General features: G+C 41.9%; 1 protein-coding gene across 1 annotated transcript in view; it reads left to right on the top strand.

Moving 5' to 3' along the window:
* LOC126474111 (uncharacterized) overlaps nt 1-19,473 on the top strand; it is a 53,745-nt gene extending 34,272 nt beyond the window's left edge. Inside the window, exon 4 of the mRNA XM_050101537.1 lies at nt 16,637-19,473. Within this exon, the coding sequence (XP_049957494.1) occupies nt 16,637-16,923 (287 nt within the window). The 3' untranslated portion in view covers nt 16,924-19,473. The remainder of the gene's footprint in view (nt 1-16,636) is intronic.
* The last annotated feature ends 690 nt before the right edge of the window (nt 19,474-20,163 follow it).

The following is a 20,163-nucleotide window of genomic DNA, read 5'->3' as shown; positions in this document are numbered from 1 at the left end:
CAACACCCCTTTGGCATCCCAAAACACCATTGCCATCAGTTTTCTGGCAGAAAAATCTTGCGAGGCTTTTCTTGGTTTGGTAGGCGAATTTGAATGTGCCCACATCTTTGATTGTTATTTTGTCTCAGGGTTCACGTACTTAATCCAGGTTTCGTCACCGGTCACGATTCTGTTTAACAATGGTTCTCCTTCGTCCTCATAACGTGGCAGAAAGTCTAATGCAGAGGCCATTCTTTGAGTTTTGTGGTGGTCGGTAAGAACTTTGGGCACCCATCGTGCACAGAACTTACGGTAACCCAATCTTGCTGTCACTATCTCGTACAAGAGAGTCTTAGAAATCTGTGGAAAACCAGTAGACAACTCCGACATTGAGAAACGTCGATTTTCACGAACTTTTGCATCAACTGTCTGAACGAGTTCGTCAGTCACCAATGATGGTCTACCACTTTTCTCTTCATCATGAACGTTTTCTCGTCCACTTTTAAATAAACGTACCCATTCACGGACAACTCCTTCACTCATAACTCTTGGTCCGTACACGGCACAAAGCTCACGATGAATAGCTGCTGCAGAATATCCTTTGGCTGTAAAAAAACCTTATGACAGCACGCACTTCACATTTGGCGGGGTTTTCTATTGCAGCACACATTTCAAACTGCCACAAAAACTAAACTAGCGCAGGTACGACGTTCACTCGACCACGGCTTGATGCCGACTGACCTGTTGAGTGCGTGAACGCACAGATGGCGTCGCTACTCCCCCCACAACCCGCACTGTGACCAATCGGAGGTTACTTTCTGAACCGCCCTCGTAGAATATGTAATAAATTGAGACGTAATTGCGATATTGATCGACGGTTTGCTCCTACGCGTATCGTAAGTCAAAATGTTATCTGCGTTTCCAGCAGTTGATACCCCATGCGCATGCGCGTAACTGCTCTGTTCACATAAAAGAGCGTGGACTCCATAGCGGAAGGTGTTCTGTGTGCATCCTCTCGTCGGAGCTAAAGTCTGGTAACACTGGCGCAACGCCGTTTTCGGCGTACGTAAGGACTGCAAGCAACTAACGATGTTCTTACTAATGTAACAATCAAAAAATGGGACAAGTAGTTTCGAGAAATTGCCAGTCTGTTTCCCATGTTGGACCGCCACGTCAAACACGCAGTTCCAGAGTCTACTGCTGAACAATCCGTACGTCCTTCCTGGAGCTCTCGTACGTAAATCCGACAAGCAATTAGGCAGCTACAGTTACTTCATTTCACAATGCAAGATGATGGCCATAAAAAGGCTGCTCCTGCAAACTGCAGGTTTTCCACTAAATCAAACCTGAGGAGAGGCCGCGACGGGACAATTACGGCAAAAATGGCTGAAAACGAGGCATTCCTCTATTTCGACTGTTTTCCGGACGAGGCTGCGTTCCACACTTCCGATAGGGTAAACACGTACTATAGCCGCATATTGAATCTCACTGAACCCACATAATGACTCTCGAAAGTGAATGTGTTGCATGGATTGCTGAAGGATAGAGTTGTAGTCCCATTCTTCTTCGCAGAGCCTACAACATACATAGACGCGTATACTGTGCCACAACCTTATCATGACGTGATATTTCTACAAGATGACATTATGCGAACATTGTGAGGGATTTCTTGGACCATGAGTTCTCACAAGGAACCCCTTGAGTGCGAGGTCGCAAAAGGCCAATGATGTTAACGGCATTCGACGCCCCATATATTGTCTGCATGCAACCACACTATTGACTACTAGTGGCCACAGGGAACAGGACTGGACTGGAAGTATCCAATGTTGAGCACAGCATGGGAATATGGAGCGTAGGAGAACTATTTAGTCTACGAGTAACTCACAACAGTGCTAAAGTTCTAGTGGTGTTGATACAAACCACAGCTGTGGCAACGATAAACAGAGCAAACATTGCATTGTATCTACACCAACAGCTGCCGTTGTTGGCATTTCGTCATAAATGAACCCAAGGGATTACTCCAACTGAAAAAGAAACGGCAGATGAAATCTGAGATGAGTCAATGGAATGTGTGGCGTCGTATAAGCTCGACTGTGCGAACAATGTACATGAGCAGTCAGTGATGACGATCTGTATTGAAACAGGTGTCGAGACATGTAGTTCATCATCTCCAGTGAAACGTTGTAAAGGACAACCGTTATCAAAGGAGCGGGTACTAAACGTAATTACGTACTTCTAAAATCATCCGCAGTATAGGAAAAAAAACAGTTATTAACAGATTCCGAATAAGTCTGCAGCAATAGGACCGTGTAGTGCATAAGAAGAACTACAGATATTCAAGGGAGGAAAAGGCGCACTTACTACAAAAGCGTTTCAAGGACGCTCGATACAATTTACAGGATGCGCGTGATAGTGAGCTACTATGTTATTTAAATCAAATTGCGTTCGACATAATTACAGTGATTTCAAGGGAAGCAGTGGTTGATTGCATAACTTCAAGCAGTGCTACAGAATTGGAAGACGTAAGACAACGAAATTTCAAACAAACCGCCAACTTGACGGTGCAGATCAAACTTCGGAATCGGCCCGAAAATTTGTAGATGAGTTAAACAAACTTATCCCATCGTTCAGTAAGAAATTTATTGTCAACCCCGACCAGTCGGGATTTGAAGAGGAACTGCATATGAAAGGGATCCTGGAATTGGAGGTACCAAGAGAGTCGTATGAAGATCAGCTAACCGCAATGCCATAACGAATTCTTATACAATTATGCCGATTGTTAAACTGGATGGTAAATGGGATAAAAAGTTATTTGTTATCCTGAGAGAAGTTGGAGGTGCTCTGCTCCCTACGATTCTTTCTCGCGCGCGTGATCTTACAAGCTTTTAGTCAATAGCTGGTCAAAATAACTTTCTTTTGCTTGATTTATGGTCTGCGTATAAAAACCATACTTCTTTAGAGTAAACAAACCCTCCTGAAAACTGAAAAGTGTGTGACACTGCAGCTCATACGATCTGGAACCGCTGGACAAATTCAGCCTCTGGATGTTGGTTTTCTGCATGCCTGTAAAAGATATTATGGCACTATCTGCATCCACACCTTAAAGGATAGCCATTTTCACGATAAGCTCCACGACAGACTATTTCGCATAGGGCTGCATGCCACCATCTTCCATCACTTCTAGCCGGCCGAAGTGGCCGCGCGGTTCTGGCGCTGCAGTCTGGAACCGCGAGACCGCTACGGTCGCAGGTTCGAATCCTGCCTCGGGCATGGATGTGTGTGATGTCCTTAGGTTAGTTAGGTTTAACTAGTTCTAAGTTCTAGGGGACTAATGACCTCAGCAGTTGAGTCCCATAGTGCTCAGAGCCATTCCATCACTTCTCATCACACCGTTACACCATTATAATTCTACTTGTATTCTTTAAAAGTGGATGCTTCGCGTGGTTTGTAGCTCTCAAAGAATTCACCTTCGGTCTTGATGGTGCGAACGTTTGTGATCACTATGGCGCGCCCTGTTTCATTCGGTGTCCATTGCACAAGTTAATTTGTTTTGAACATTACTTGAATGTCGACGATGTACATTTTGTGAACCTTGATACACACATCCCTTAGAAGGCTGATCTCTGTACCTCGCTGGACACACATTTACTGTTACACTCCTTGTGCTCATGGTGAGTTATTAGCAGCTGCCGGCCGCGGTGGTCTCGCGGTTAAGGCGCTCAGTCCGGAACCGCGCGACTGCTACGGTCGCAGGTTCGAATCCTGCCTCGGGCATGGATGTGTGTGATGTCCTTAGGTTAGTTAGGTTTAAGTAGTTCTAAGTTCTAGGGGACTGATGACCACAGATGCTATGTCCCATAGTGCTCAGAGCCATTTGAACCATTTTTATTAGCAGCTAGTATTTTTCCTGTCATATTTGTTAACACGACACTTTCAAATGAGCGGTACTGAAGATTGAACTTGCGACCTCGGATTCAAGGGGTTCCTTGTCAGATAGCTGGACTGACCGACGTAGTCCATCGATTGCTTGGCCCCTAGAAGCCCAGACATTACGACACTTGATTTTTTTCTGTGGGTGTTTATACAGAATCGAGTGTAGCAGACATCAATTCACGATATACGAGATCTTCGCCACAGCATTCTTGCAGCTATCCCAACTGTTACGTCTGCAATGCTGCAAAACACATGGAAAGAAGTAGAATATGGGCACTAATAGTGCTCATATCGAGGTGGATTAGATGTGCAAAAAAGTTTTGTATTATTGTACTTGTAGAAACATATCGTCAATAAATATCTCAATTACTTCTCATGTCATTGTATTTTCTATTATTATATGTTTATCCAGGGCACACTGTATTTCAGAAGATGGTTGCAAGGAAATTTTCAAGTTCAGGGGTTATACTGGTTAACATTAAAATTGCTACACTATGAAGGCGCCATGCACCGTACGTTCAAGTGGTATGAAGCTTACTAACGCTTAAATATGCAGATGATAGCATTTCATCACAAACGCACAAACTAATTATCAGTAACGACAGGTACATTCTGCGTAGAAGAAAACATTACGCAGCTAGCGGCTTATTTAAAAATCGGATTAAAATATCAGCTGTTCGTCAGAAGGTCGTGTCGGAATTGGGCAGAGGCAGAATCGTGGCCTATCGAGTGTGGTGTTGGGCGTTCCGTGATATTGCCGCCTGCGTTGGTACGAGATTGCACAAGTGTCATGTGAATATGCAGTCTATGCGTTTAGGAGGGCCATATTCAACGCCATTTAGGCAGCTGCCCCACATGAGTTGCGGTCGAGAGTAAAGACGTGGAAGGTCTCAGGCGTATAAGTGCAGATATCTTCAGTGGTGTGAGGGTAGTGTTCTGAACAACATTCCACCAGTATTTAGTTCATTTACCGACTGGGAGATTAGGAGAAGTCTGTTTTCTGGTTCATTAGTACTTGCAAGTACATGTGGCAAGAGCGAGCCATTAATGCTTATTTTCCCCTGAGCAACAGGTGTTGAAGTGTGGAAGTGTGGACGCACAAACTAACAGGCATAGTCCACTTAGTGGTGCAGTTAAGACTGTGCAGGAAACATCAGGTACTGACGTATTTGCGAGAAGATTGTTAGAGGTAGATGAAAAACACCTAACACCCTGAAGTCGGTGCATATTAAGATAACAATGATCACAATATCTGCACTTATACCCTAACAAACAGTAGAATTCGCTCGAAGATGCAGGACGAGACAGCCACTCCGTGTGTCTTGTGTCAAGGAACGGACATGTTTACAGCAAGACAAGTATCCATACTGACATCGTGGCTACGTATGGAGTAACAGAGAGCGTCAGCATGCCGTCCGTCGTGGATTCCCTTGACGTCGCAAAAGAGAGAGGCCGACTGAACCTCTCAACGACCAAAATAGACACAGAAGGGGCACCGCGTCATATTTTCAGACGATTTCAGGTTCTTCTTACAGTCGCAAGGTGAAAATATCAGTATCCAGAGGCTGCTAGTAGAACGAAGGTGAGCCAGGTTCAAATGGTTCAAATGGCTCTGAGCACTATGGGACTTAACATCTGAGGTCATCAGTCCCCTATAACTTAGAACTACTTAAACCTAACTAACCTAAGGTCATCACACACATCCAAGCCCGAGGCAGGATTCGAACCTGCGACCGTAGTGGTCGCGTTGTTCCAGACTGATGTGCCAGGTTCCTTCCGTTCGCTATCGTTATTCGGGCCCAGCACCTCGTGCGATCGTATGTATTGCCGTTAGGTACACAGTTCACCTCTGGTTGCAGTAGCCTCCAATTTGGACAGCAAGCGCTACATTTCTGACACGTCAAGACCAGTGCCTGTGCAGTGTCTTCTACGTCTCCATAACTTTATCTTTCAACAAAATAATGCAAGATTGCATGTTGTCTGCCCTATCCTGCCCTCCCTCTGTGTACAAGGTGTTCGACTGTTGTACCAGCCACGATGCTCTTTTCTACTGAAAAAATTTGCACACGGGTTGCCGAGAGACTGGCGCGCATCCACTCACCAGCCACTATGGTTGATGAACACTGGCGCAAGGCTGAAGCAGCATGGAATGACGTACCCATATCAGACATCCAAGCTCAGTTCGACAGAATACATACAATAAACAAAATTTCACAATTTTTGGTCTTCTTGCTGGTGTTACTGTTTTAATGGTCAGCAGTACGTTTATTGAATTTTCAATGGAATCGAAAGATAATGACTTGAGATATTTTTTAGTTGAGCTGCGCATGTAAATGTCTGAAACAGATAATATTTTCAAGCTGAAGGACGTATACTACCTAAACTCAAGATGGCACATTCCAGAATATTTAGCTGCGTTTAACGAAGTAGAAGAGACTGAAGACACAAAGCAATGAAAGACATTATCTGCCAGTAGCACTGATTTTTATAAATGAGGCAAGTTGAAAATATGTGCCAGACTGGGATTCGAACTCGGGTCTTCTGATTATTATGCAGATGCACTGGCCGCTACCCCATCTGTATACAGTGGTCAGCGCAGCTGCACGACTACCCTAGCAGGCTTCCTGTAAGATCCATGATCTCAACTTATTCATACACTACTGATGTACTGTCTCTTGCCCATTTTCCAGCTATCTCAAAATACGTTTGCTCTTTCAGACATGTCCGAAAGAACAGACACCCCATATGTTGAAGAGATTGGTTAGTTTCCATCAAATATACATTTTTAACTTGAAATCGAACGAAACGAGGTCGAAGTGGAAACATCAACAGAGTGAAGCTTATTATTTTACATCCCATTGTTGCCGCTGTCGTTACATACGCAAAGTAGATCGTAGTAACCCCACAAGCACACAGAGAATTTTAGAATTCCAAAGTCAAAAAGTAAGACGACCTTGAGTTAACATGGCTTATGTTGGTTTTCATCACCAGCAATGTAACACTTTAGTGCAGCCTTTGACTCTCGCTCTCTTGGAATTTAATTACATATACTTTAGCCGCTGATGAAAGTAATTTTGCGAGTAACCACATCAGCAAAAACGGTAATTCTCTGAAGACCTACATAAGACTAATAATAACAATACTAATAACATTAAAGTAAACATCATAAAGGCTGAATAAAACAATTCATAAGTTCGAGGAAATAAAGTAAACACTGCCTTCGACAAGATCAGGCTATTAAAGTACTATATCGTTCAAAGTAGTCTTCGAGTTGGTGTTTGCTTTTTATAGTAGTAGATCTCACCTGTAGATATGAAACGAATTGGAGGGATGAAAGACCAGTATAATATTATAATAGTAATTGGTCTTAGTTTCATCGTCTAAGAATGTACAGAAGACTGCGATTATGCTGCAAGGACACGCGGATATGCCCGCCATTAAGACTGGATGGCTCCTTGTTGAATGTAGACACAAAATTGTGTTATCTAGGCTCGATAGTATCAGAAAGCCACTCTAGAGAACTGTCAAAGCAGCGAATACTTTCGGGAAGCTCCTCTCAGAGTATGGGACCACAAACATTTGACAGCGAACACAAAAATACTCATTTATGGAATATGTATGTTGAGTAGCCTCTTGTATTGTTCCTAAGGATCATATGATAAACGACAACCTAAGCTCAGCACCTTTCACATGCTGTGCACGCGAAAAACGAAGTATTCTAGGGATACCATGGAGGGACCATGTGACTGAACACTGCGAAACTACTGAGTGTCATGTAGTGAGATAGCATAGTGAGATACATAGTGAAATAGCACTTGCCAAGAGAATACCTGTAAGATTGCTTTGCGCTTTAAGGACTGCGCAAAACGCGATATGAACGCATCTAATGTTGACCGCGGCAAATGAGAAGAGCTGGCCGAAGACCGCAACAGGAAAGAATGTGACAAGTTCCGTGACGGCGTCTGACTAAGTAACTTGGCTGCTAAACGGGAGCGTCGAAAAGTGCCACGAACTTCTCGTTCTAGATGGAAGCCATTTGCCCCACCTGTGGGCGCCAAGAGGGCTTTCGTATTAGATTGCTTAGTCTCCAACGAAAGTGCCTTCTTGAAACTACTTGAATCTTAGGAAGCAAAGGCCTTTTATTGATGATGACACTGATCCAGTTAGCATTGATATATATATATATATATATATATATATATATATATATATATATATATATATATATATATATTCTAGTAAGAAATTAGCAAATTCGAAAGTAGACAGAATCTATCTCCAACAAAAGCACTTTCAAATGTCCTGATAAGAATGTTAAGTTCAGACGTTTTGCCAATAATAAAGCATACCCCTGGAACGTGCTGTATGCTTCTTATTTGAGAAGTCGAACAAAGTAATTGTCACTTCTTGTGATCTTTATTATAACATATTAATTACGCTAAAACTTTTGTCAGTAAGTACATTGATACATATTCTCATTACGTGTAGTCAGTTAACACAATGATATTTATTTTTCAATTACAATATTTTTTTGTAAGTAATTCAACCGAGGGCAGAGAGTGGCAACCATCTCTGGCAGGAAGTTCGGTAATTTCCAAGAATGATTGCCTATCGAAGTCGCGGGTTCCAAACGATACATATCGAACGTGCAATCGTAAATGGATCCTGAGATTCTGGTGGCGGGTGGGTTATGAGTATGTTTACGTTGGTTACTACAGCAACGACGAAAGATGAGCGTTACAAAAATACTTGTAATTGCAAAGGAGACGAACTACCTTACTCGTCGTCGGTGATGTCGTCATGTGAAAGTTCATTACGATGGTCTGGATGGATAATTTGGAAGAGTCGAACCATGTATCTTTCCTAACACTCGTTCGTTTTCCACACTGTCTGCAATGAAACTGTAACGGTATTTCAGCATCGCAACTGTTCTTACGAAGTTTTACACACTTCCTACCACCACAGTCTACATAGTCCCTTCTTTGCTGGATAAACATGGAATTAGATTTTTCCATGTGAGAGAATCCGCCGAAGAAACATCAAGAGCACCAGACGTCCCACTCACTGACGACATAAACCTTATGGGTTTCCCTAGCAACTCACAAATAATTTGCGGAGGTATGTAAATTAGAGCAACTAAGGGAACGACGGAAAACAGATAAAAATTACGGTCACAAATAATTGATCACAACGCTCGCCACAGGAGTCGCATGATCGATTTACGACCGCACGGTCGATACATATCGTTTGGACTCCGCGACTTCGATAGGTACTCATTCTTGAAAATTACCGGGAAGTCTTCTCTGCACTGGCCATCGGTTAGTGTGTGGCAGTGGTCGGCTTATTATCTCTGGTGGCGGCAATGAAGATTCTGCCGTCGATGCACTGCGCCACTCTTCCTCACGATATGAAGCAAACGGGAACAAACATTTGTGTAACTCATTTATGTAACTTGTTAGGTATTTTGCCATTATGTTATCTTCTCAGCTGCACATATTGGGGCAATGAGACTTATGGAGTAAGTGCCATAATTTTTGGTACACCACAACAAATGAAAAGTTACTAGGTATATAAGTGTCAAGTCATTGTTCGAGTTTCATTGCAAGCATTATTTTACTTTCATTTAAATTCTAAGTTTATCTACAAATGGAAATGTTATTTAATGAATACTGATCATGATTTTCCAATAAAAATAGCATCTGTTCTTTCATTTATCAGTCACAAGAAAATAAATTAAATTTGTCCATGACATGTGACGTGTCTTATTGTTAAATGAAAAAAATTGTATATATATCAATAATACAGTTCAGTTTCTAGAAATAAAGAAGTATCGTATCTTCGATTTGATGTTTCAATTTTTGTATCATATTAGAACTGACTATGAAAACTCGCGTTTGAAGAGATCAGCAATTAAATATAAAAAGATGTTACTCTTTTTAAAACTATGATTCAATATTTTTAATTAACATTTCTATCCAATAATAAAAATATTTGGTTCCCTTAACTGTAAATTATACACTAAAAGTGGGGGCAGTTCAAGAAATCTGATTCATCAAAAAAATGTAACAGGGACTTGTAACTACAGAATCTTCGAAGGCAAACCAGCAATCAGCATTGTAAAAGGGATGGCATTACTGGATTCAGTTTTCTATGCTCATAAAGTATAACAGAGAGTGTAAACGAATTTAAATCTGCCTCATAACGACTATCTGTCCTGTCAACTAAATGCAAAAACAGAAAATACATAGTCATTAATTTCCATGCACTGATAGATCAAGACAACAGAATAAATCTGGGATAAGAGATGTATTTGGGAACTTCAAGAAACTGAGGTATCCAAAACACCGAAGATGAACACCACATTGCTTTTGCGGGCTATCAGCGCGTAAACTGGTAGAGAAAACTAATTTACAAACGTAGTAGGGCATTACCCAGTCCACAAAGGAACCAACACAAATGGTGTGAGACTGATCAGTCTATGTCAAAATTCTAACTCGAAATTAATGTCCACCTTCCTCAGAAAACTCCAAAGAAAAGCGAAAACACTGATCTCGCAATCCTGATGTTGGGAGAATTTCAGTTAGATAATGTACATGTTTGTCAAGAAAGCACTATGGAAGTTATCAGTGTGTATGGAATGGCGAATTTGATGCTGATCATTACCTCTCTGAAAGTGAGGCTAAACTCATACATAATAAAATAAAATTAAAATCACAAAACCATAAAAAATGATACAGGCACTCTAAAATAAAACAATAGATTCAAAAATATCAGCTAAACATGGCAATTGGTTAGAATCACCTAACTAAAATAACAGTGTTGCACAGAAAACATTTGGATGACTCAGGGACAAAAGCCGGCCGAAGTGGCCGTGCGGTTAAAGGCGCTGCAGTCTGGAACCGCAAGACCGCTACGGTCGCAGGTTCGAATCCTGCCTCGGGCATGGATGTTAGTGATGTCCTTAGGTTAGTTAGGTTTAACTAGTTCTAAGTTCTAGGGGACTAATGACCTCAGAAGTTGAGTCCCATAGTGCTCAGAGCCATTTGAACCAACCAGGGACAAAAATGAAATACGTGAGAATGAAGAACTTGAAGAAGCTTTAACAGAGAGAGCCAGAAAATGGAAAAGTGGAAATGCTCAAGAAAAACTGAACACCGCGAGCAGTTTAAAGAGCAAAGAAATGAAACAGCAAGAGCAATCAGAAGAACTAAAAGAGATTTCATAAAGAAGAAAGCTGCAGAAATTGAGGAAGACTTTTCGAAAAACAATGTCCTTGATTTGGATCAGACATTGAAGGGCAGTCTGAAGGGATAGAATATTTCCAGGTGTGTGTTTAATAAATGAGAATGGGAAACTTGGCTTAAGAAACAATAGAAATATTGAAATACTTTGAAAATAATTTGATCAGCCTCTTAATTGTCCAGAACCAATCCATCAGCTGGAATTCTCAAACAGTCTTGAAGCTGAAGAAATAATGAAAACCTTAAAAAAAAAAAAAAAGTAAACGTCATGGAGAAGACACTATTACAGCGGAACTTTTGAAATGGTCTCTACGAAAAATAAAAAAAAAAAAAACAGAAAAAATCCCAGCAGATTGGAAGGTAGCCATGATACATAAATTACACAAGACGTTAACAACTATACAGGAATCTCTTTGCTGCCAGTTGCATACAAAATATTTTCCAAAATTTTATGAAACAGAGTAGAAACAAAAATGGAAAGGCATTTGGTTGGTCTTAGGAAGGACAGACCACCTTCTGAAAAAATATTTAATCTCGCGCCAGTCGTTCACCACAGATTACTGAATTGCAAAGATATTGTAGTAATGTTTGTTGATTTCCAAAAGGTCTTTGATACGGTCGACAAGCAATCTACAGATAAACTAATCTGAGAATTCAGAGTAAAGTCTAAATCAACGGATTTAATTCGTGAAACACTTACAAACGCAGTATCTAAAGTGGATTTTATGAGAGAAATATGTCAGCCCTTCAAAATACGCTCAGGTGTTTGGCAAGGTGATTGCGTATCACCAATTCTTTTTAACTGTGTTCTAGAAAAAAACAGTGAGAATTTGGGATGAAAAATCGAATGAATATACTTCATATCACAAAAAGCTGGACTAAATTGTTTCGCATTTGCAGATGATTTTGTTACAGTTTCTAAAAATGGGATATCTGCTGTAACACAAATTGGTCTTTCAGAAGAAATAGCCATGACTGGCCTACGAATATCTGCAGAGAAAACCATCGAAACGCATCGAAATTACTGAAATCATATACTGGCCAAATTGGAAAGGTTGAAAATTTAAGTATCTTGGGGAGACAATTCATATAAAGGTTTGGAAAATATTACTATAGAGGAAAGTACACCTAAAATGGGAAAGGTATATGATGTAATCAGACTTTTAGAACGAAAAAAGCCTGTGTAAAACTGCAAAAATAAGACATTACGATACAGCAGTGAAACCATAATGTCTATGTGCAAACGAATGTCTGGTATTAAACCAAAATTTGGATAAACTGGAAATAGTAGGCGAATCATTAGGAAGCTATTACGACCACGAAAAGCTGTATAGGGTTGAAAGATACGTAGTAATGATGTAATTTATCGAAACACTGGAAACGTAGCAGGAGTAAGGAGAAAAAGAAGACTAATATTTTTTGTGCGTTTATATCTTTTGCAAGCCAGTAGACTCATCAAAAAGATCTTCAAATATCTGTGGGATAAGAGGTTAATAATACATCAGAGCCATAAAGTAAAAAAGAATTTAGTAAAAAATAATTTAAAAGCTGAAGAAACAACTGACACAGAGGCATGTAGGGAAAAAGTGTTAAATATGGAAGGATTCCAAGATAGAAGAGAGGAAAATACCGGTATGTAGTAGTCAGAAGATAGGAAGAAAACAAACGTAGTGAACAGATGAAAGGGTAATGTAAGGAAGGGGAACAACGACGACTAGGGAACTGAAATTGGCACGTGATCCTTAGGTGGCCCATTCGAGAAGAAAAAAAATATAGATTGTAATAAAAGTAAAAAAAAAAGGTTGCTACTAGCGAGATTTGAATCAGCGACTTCAAGATTACAAAACTTGTGTGCTATGCAGTCAGCTGCCAGCGACTGTATTAAGAAATTAGAAATGGAACTTACTAAACAGTGCTTGGAAATGTAATCTTCAAAGGCGAGTTTTGAAGGTAGATCGTTTTAGTCTAACTGCTGTAGGACGCTGAAGTCCAGAAACTAATCTTCAAATTCCGTGAGTGTGAAGAAAATCGAAGAGGGCCAATCTAAGAATTCCCCTTGTAAGATAACCTTCGTGGATACAATACATCAGAGCCCCCTAGACGGCCAATAATTTTGCGTAATTTTTTCTGAAGCGCAATAATATTGAACACCTAGGGGTGAGATTGAGAGGCCGTGCAATAATATTGATAACATCAAAAAGTTCTGAAATATTTTGCTCTGCCCGGAAATATCCTGCCGTCTGCGAGCAGTATTGACAATATTCTTTCCAGGCTCTCGCGAGGAACAGACTGTGGATATCAGTACGTTCACTTTGAATTTTGTTGTGGTGTTGAAAATGAGTCCAAAGCAAGACGAAAATGTGTTCTGATTGGAGTTCATCGAAATGTATAAATGATTGTCGGCGTTGTGGTATGTTTAGTTCAAAATGGTTCAAATGGCTCTGAGCACTATGCGACTTAATTTCTGAGGTCATCAGTCGCCTAGAACTTAGAACTAATTAAACCTAACTAACCTAAGGACATCACACACATCCATGCCCGAGGCAGGATTCAAACCTGCGACCGTAGCGGTCGCTCGGTTCCAGACTGTAGCGCCTAGAACCGCACGGTCACTCCGGCCGGCCTGTGGTATGTTTAAGGAGATGAGTACAAAAACAGAAATTACGAATGAATCGTATGAATTGTTGCTCAGAAAATACGGCAAAATCCCCACGAACGACGAAGTTTCACAAAAATTAATTAACGCAAGGTTATGAAAAGAAGTGTATACCCGTTACTATGTTTCAACTCCCTTAAGGTGAAATTATACTTGTAAGTTAAAAGTCTTCGAAAGAACTGAACTGTCAGTGGCAAGGTACTGCAGCGTAACAGATACGGCTGGTCCCGGCGGAGGTTCGAGTCCTCCCTCAGGCATGGGTGTGTGTGTTTGTCCTTAGGATAATTTAGATTAAGTAGTGTGTAAGCTTAGAGACTGATGACCTTAGCAGTTAAGTCCCATAAGATTTCACACACATTTGAACATTTTTCGTAACAGATAAACGCTGACTTGAAGAAATTAGGTCTCTCATTGTAGTGTCTTGTTCTTTGATCGTGTGGATATGGGCATCACAGATATTTATCCGGGGTGAGGGTGAGGTTGTGCAACACTCTAACATTGCCATTATCGATGTAAATGAGTTGGTCAGTTCTGAGGTATATCATACCACAAGAACTAAATTTTATAGGTGGCACAAAGAAACATTATTTCTCACAGAACTGATGGTCGTCCACTGAGTATTATTCACACTTCATTACTTCGAAGTTTAGAACAACAAACGATTATTGCTAAGTGTGTAGTGTTGCCTGACTGCGGTCAGCCACGTAGTGAGTGCTACATTTCGCTAAACGAAAGATTTGGCGTAATCAAAACACCGTGCTCTAGATTCCAGGGGGAAGGGATTGGAGGTAAGTGCCTATGTATGATGAGCCATAAACACATGAAAAAGTTATGATAATCTTTTCTTTCGTCCAACTTCAATTCTCTTAACAACTTTCGTGAGCGATCTTTGACGCTCCGAGTTCCAAGTCTTCATCCACTTTTTTTTCCGCTTGCAACAAAGTTGAGCAGTCACCATAGCAGCAGATTCTTTATCCTCAACATTGCAAACCACAATATTATTGGGCAGTCTGTGGAGGACGTCAGTTATACTGAACAGCATTATTGCGCAGTGTTATTGACTGTCTAGGTACTGCCTTAGTCAGCAGTCAGATCTTCCTGACGGCTGAGACATGCTGTAACATAAAGTACACTACTGGCCATTAAAATTGCTACACCACGTAGATGACGTGCTACAGACGCGAAATTTAACCGACAGGATGCTGTGATATGCAAATGATTAGCTTTTCAGAGCATTCACACAAGGTTGGCGCCGGTGGCGACACCTACAACGTGCTGACACGAGGAAAGTATCCAATCGACTTCTCATACACAAACGGCAGTTGACCGGCGTTGCCTGGTGAAACGTTGTTGTGATGCCTCGTGTAAGGAGGAGAAATGCGTACCATCACGTTTTCGACTTTGATAAAGGTCGGATTGTAGCCTATCGCGATTGCGGTTTATCGTATCGCGACATTGCTGGTCGCGTTGGTCGAGATCCAATGGCTGTTAGCAGAATATGGAATCGGTGGGTTCAGGAGGGTAATAAGGAACACCGTGCTGGACCCCAACGGCCTCGTATCACTAGCATGAGATAATAAGCATCTTATCCGGATGGGTGTAACGGATCGTGCAGCTACGTCTCGATCCCTGAGTCAACAGATGGGGACGTTTGCAAGACAACAACCATCTGCACGAACAGTTCGACGACGTTTGAAGCAGCATGGACTATCAGCTCGGCCGGCTGTTGTGGCGGAGCGGTTCTAGGCGCTTCAGTCTGGAACCGCGCGACCGCTTCGGTCGCAGGTTGAAATCCTGCCTCGGGCATGTATATGCGTGATGTCCTTAGGTGAGGTAGGTTTAAGTAGTTCTAAGTTCTAGGGGACTGATGACCTCAGATGTTAAGTCCCATAGTGCTCAGAGCCATTTGAACCAAGCCTACCAGCTCGGAGACCATGGCTGCGGTTAGCCTTGACGCTGCATCACAGACAGGAGCGCCTGCGATGGTGTACTCAACGACGAACCTGGGTGCACGAATGGCAAAACGTCATTTTTTCGGATCAATCCAGGTTCTGTTTACAGCATCATGATGGTCGCATCCGTGTTTGTCGACATCGCCGTGAACGCACATTGGAAGCGTGTATTTGTGATCGTCATACTGGCATATCACCCTGAGTGATGGTTTGGGGTGCCATTGGTTACACGTCTCGGTCACCTCTTGTTAGCACTGACGGCTCTTTGAACAGTGGACGTTACATTTCAGATGTGTTACGACCCGTGGCTCTACCCTTCATTCGATCCCTGCGAAACCCTAAATTTCAGCAGGATAATGCACGACCGCATGTTGCAGGTCCTGTACGGGCCTTTCTGGATACAGAAGATGTTCGACTGCTGTCCTGGCCAGCACATTCTCCAGATCTCTCACCAACTGAAAAGCTCTGGTCCATGGTGGCCGAGGAACTGGCTCGTCACAATACGCCAGTCACTACTCTTGATGAAGTGAGGTATCGTGTTGAAGCTACATGGATACCTGTACCTGTACAGGCCATCCAAGCTCTGTTTGACTCAATGCGCAGGCGTATCAAGGTTTTTATTACGGCCAGAGGTGGTTGTTCTGGGTACTGATTTCTCAGGATCTATGCATCCAAATTGCGTGAAAATGCAATCACATGTCAGTTCTAGTAAAATATATTTGTCCAATGAATATTATCTGCATTTCTTCTTGGTATAGCAATTTTAATGGCCAGTAGTGTGCTACCACAACTATGCATCGGAACAGTATAAGTAATATGCCACTTTCCGAATGACAACCGATCAACATGAGAGCACGACGATTTCCTGTCTGCAGCGGTGTACCTGGGCTACGCGGTGGTGGACCTGTCGCCGGACGGGCGCTTCCTGTCGCTGGCGACGTGCGTGCGGTACGCTATGTCGTGCTCGGCGGCCGTGCTGGCGCGCGACGTGGCCGACGCGGCGCGGCGCGCCGACATGACGGACGTGCACCGGCGGCTGACGCGCGCGCGCCTCAACCACACCGAGGCCGGCTACCCCAAGGACCCGCAGGCGTGCAGCGCCGGCGCGCAGCTGCCGCGCCACCGCGACGCGCAGCTGCAGGCCGTGCAGTACCGCCTCTGAGGGCCGCCTCCTGCCACGCACCTGGCGACGGCAGGCACGCTGTAAAAGCGACGCATCCGTGCTGTGGGGCACGCACTCACAGCTGACAACTGTACTGACGAGCAGGACAATCGGACAGTCACAGAAGCTGGTAGTGGGAATAACTGATAGATTTCCTACTTGTCAGAAGCTACTGCTATCGGGGGACTCGACTGGAAAGGGTCTAACGCCACTCAGTTAGAACTTCTCGATTATGCTGTCGTCTGCTAACTTACACCGCTTGATTTTAATTTCTCAATTTAGTACCACATATATAAAGCCAAGGAAAATGAAAGTATACAGGTTGACAGAGGGCTGACACCAACAGATATTTTGACATGCAAATCGAAAGAACTGCATGTTTATGAAAGAAAAATGTCGCGGAACTTCCTGATGGAAGTTTCTTGACAACTGCCAAACGTACAGGAAATGGTGGCGGAGAATGCGATGAAAAATATGTGGAAGGGGTTTAGCAGATGCAGCTGAGGAACAAGATGAAACTAGATGCTGCTGGGTTGACGAATCTTAAGCTCTACAGCGGTGAAGCTGGGTCAGAACCAGCTTGCTCAACACTGCAGGTGTAAGACAACAGGGCAGATAAAGACTCTAGTCATTCGGAATTATAAATTACCAAAGTGAAGTTTAGTACAATAGCAAAGCAGAGAAGCCAGAAATATGTGACTGTAATATTTTGATGCTTATTCAAATGAACTTACATAAACCGACAAACTTCCTTGAGGAAACAAAAGCTTTACAGTGTTATTCTAGTAAAACTATATTTTAGTGACATTAACTCATTTTCAGTCGAGACCCTCAAGTGCAAAAACTATACTGCCACGAGCCAGTGTTTGCGAATGAAGGGAGATTCAAGACTATGCGGCTTAGCGGTGGGACAAAGAGAAGCAGATGCTCGTTTTCGACTGCAAATATAGCAATGGAGTAGTGAAATTGGTGACATGGAAGGATAAGTGAGACAGGTATCTTCTCCAGGCTTCCGCCTGCTTCCTTCGCTATCGTACTCTCGCCAAAGTTCTCAGTCAGTAGTAGTTGCAAGCCTTCAGGCAAATACGAGTAGAACATTTCCTTCGTCCCTTTCCCATTAACCATTGAAATCCATCACTACTGTAGCGACGCAGCAGGCGCAGCTACAGTGGTGCGCCAAAGGTAGCGGCGTGTAAGTTAGGGGTAGTGTTAGCACATGTGCTAACTCTTGTCGGCGGTAAGCATGTGTTTGGTAATCGTGGTTCCTTTACAGTAGAAATGGGGCAGTTATATGTTCACTATCACGATCTGAGGAAATCCTTTCCAGCAGTAGTTCCAGGATACAGTGGGGAAACGGTGGTCAGTTCCTCGTCGCCGCCTCTTGGTTGCTCTACAGTAAACTGATGACATTTCTGAGGACCAAAATTGCCACATTCTTGGAGCTACAGTAAACTAAAATGTAAAATAATTAACTTGTGGCGTAATGTTATAAGGCTAATTGATTTGTTCATGTATTTTACTCAATCTGGAGGAAATGGTTCCTAATATAATCGAAAGTTTTGGGTTATATGGTTACAGCGGTGTCTCCTATTGTGTTGGAATTCACTACTGCTAACTGCAGTATAGATTTTGTTCTCTGTCAAAAAGTTGTACATTTAAGTAGAACAGGGGAATGGTGTGTCACTTATATTTTCTGACAGCAAATTTTACGACAAAAGTACTATCACTCACAACTTCAGCTCCGAATAGTTCTGTCTGTAATATGGAACTAAATTTTCGTATGTTTTTCATAAATAACTTTACATAATTTCACATTTGTTCCCTTAAGAGTATTTTCCAATTTGTTACAGTGCTAATAATGGTACTCTTAATAGACTTTGTTAAATTGTAATTTATCTCTCCTAAAGGTCAAGCAGAAAATAGATATGTAAGCGAGAAATGTATTTTGCAGACGGAAATGCCACTTGTGCTCCAAGTTTCTTGGAACTGACCAGCAGATCTGTATCTTTAAAATTTGATGCCGTGGTCCAACAGTATCACACACTTCATTGATCGTAGGTAGAGCAAACCAGGAACTGGATGTTAACAGTGTTCGTTTATTAAAGTCATTATTAATTTTACACCCTTCTTGAAGAAAACTGTAATATATCAAGACGGTAAAGCTAGACCCAGTTGCCCCATGTTTCTACGCGAAGGCGAAGCCCTCCCACGTGCTATGCTAGAGAGACTACCTTCAGAGCACGAACTTCGGGCGATAAACTGTCGGTGGCATACATTCTATTCCCAGGAACAAGAACAGGAAAAGGATTGTTGCAAAATTTCCTTTTTTCCTACAAATAAAAACAGAGACAGAGGAATTGAATGTTGAATCAGCTGAACAATTATACATTTATACCATTACATTTTCTGTAGTGCGGGTTTTCACAGATATGTTTTATATATCGATCTTATACACAGTATCATAATTTTTTCAGTAAAACTTTGTGTATCCTAAACAGTTGTAGCTAAGAATATTACAAATAAAAGGCACAATAACGATTTGAAACTTAACACTTTTTTAAAAAATAATGGCCAATTTTCATAAATTGCAAGAAACAGCTGTGATCCTCACCTTATCGCTCAGTTTCATTTGCACATCGCGTCTTGTTACTCAAGTTGACCAGATTTAAGGATGTTTAGATATGTGACATTTATCTTTCAAAACGCTTCCCCAGCCCTTGAAAAATCTATATCGTGAGTCCCAACGAGTAAATCACATGTATAGGACTTACAATATCCAGACTGCAGTTACCAATCAAAATGTAGGAAACTGAAATAACAAGATAAAGTACAGCTCCAAGAGACAACTCTCCTATCACTAGAACATCACTGCTGTTCTAACAGTCCTCATTAGTGACTTATAACCGTTTAAACAAGTCGCCAAGGGACACAGAGCAGGGTGTGAAATACTGTGTTTTACATAATCGAGGTAAATAACTCTGATCATTGTCTCCTGTCGGGAGAGTGCTGAAGTTCTCACTTCACGAGACTTTTAATACTGATCGCTGTAACTTCTCATTGCGACTTGAGCAAAGAATGGTACTAAGACTACGTAATCATTATAAACATTGGACACCGAGGAAGAATGATACCATGTGGCAGAACTTAAATATTTAAACTAAGCAGTGTGAACGAAAGACATGATCTGATAAAAAAGCTGCAACAGTACGTCCTTATTCGTCTCATTTTGGTTACTGTTTT

Source organism: Schistocerca serialis, chromosome 4 (assembly GCF_023864345.2).
Source record: "Schistocerca serialis cubense isolate TAMUIC-IGC-003099 chromosome 4, iqSchSeri2.2, whole genome shotgun sequence".
Lineage (NCBI taxonomy): Eukaryota > Metazoa > Arthropoda > Insecta > Orthoptera > Acrididae > Schistocerca > Schistocerca serialis.
Note: the sequence above shows the minus strand (reverse complement) of the source record. Positions and strands in the feature narration are given on the sequence as shown.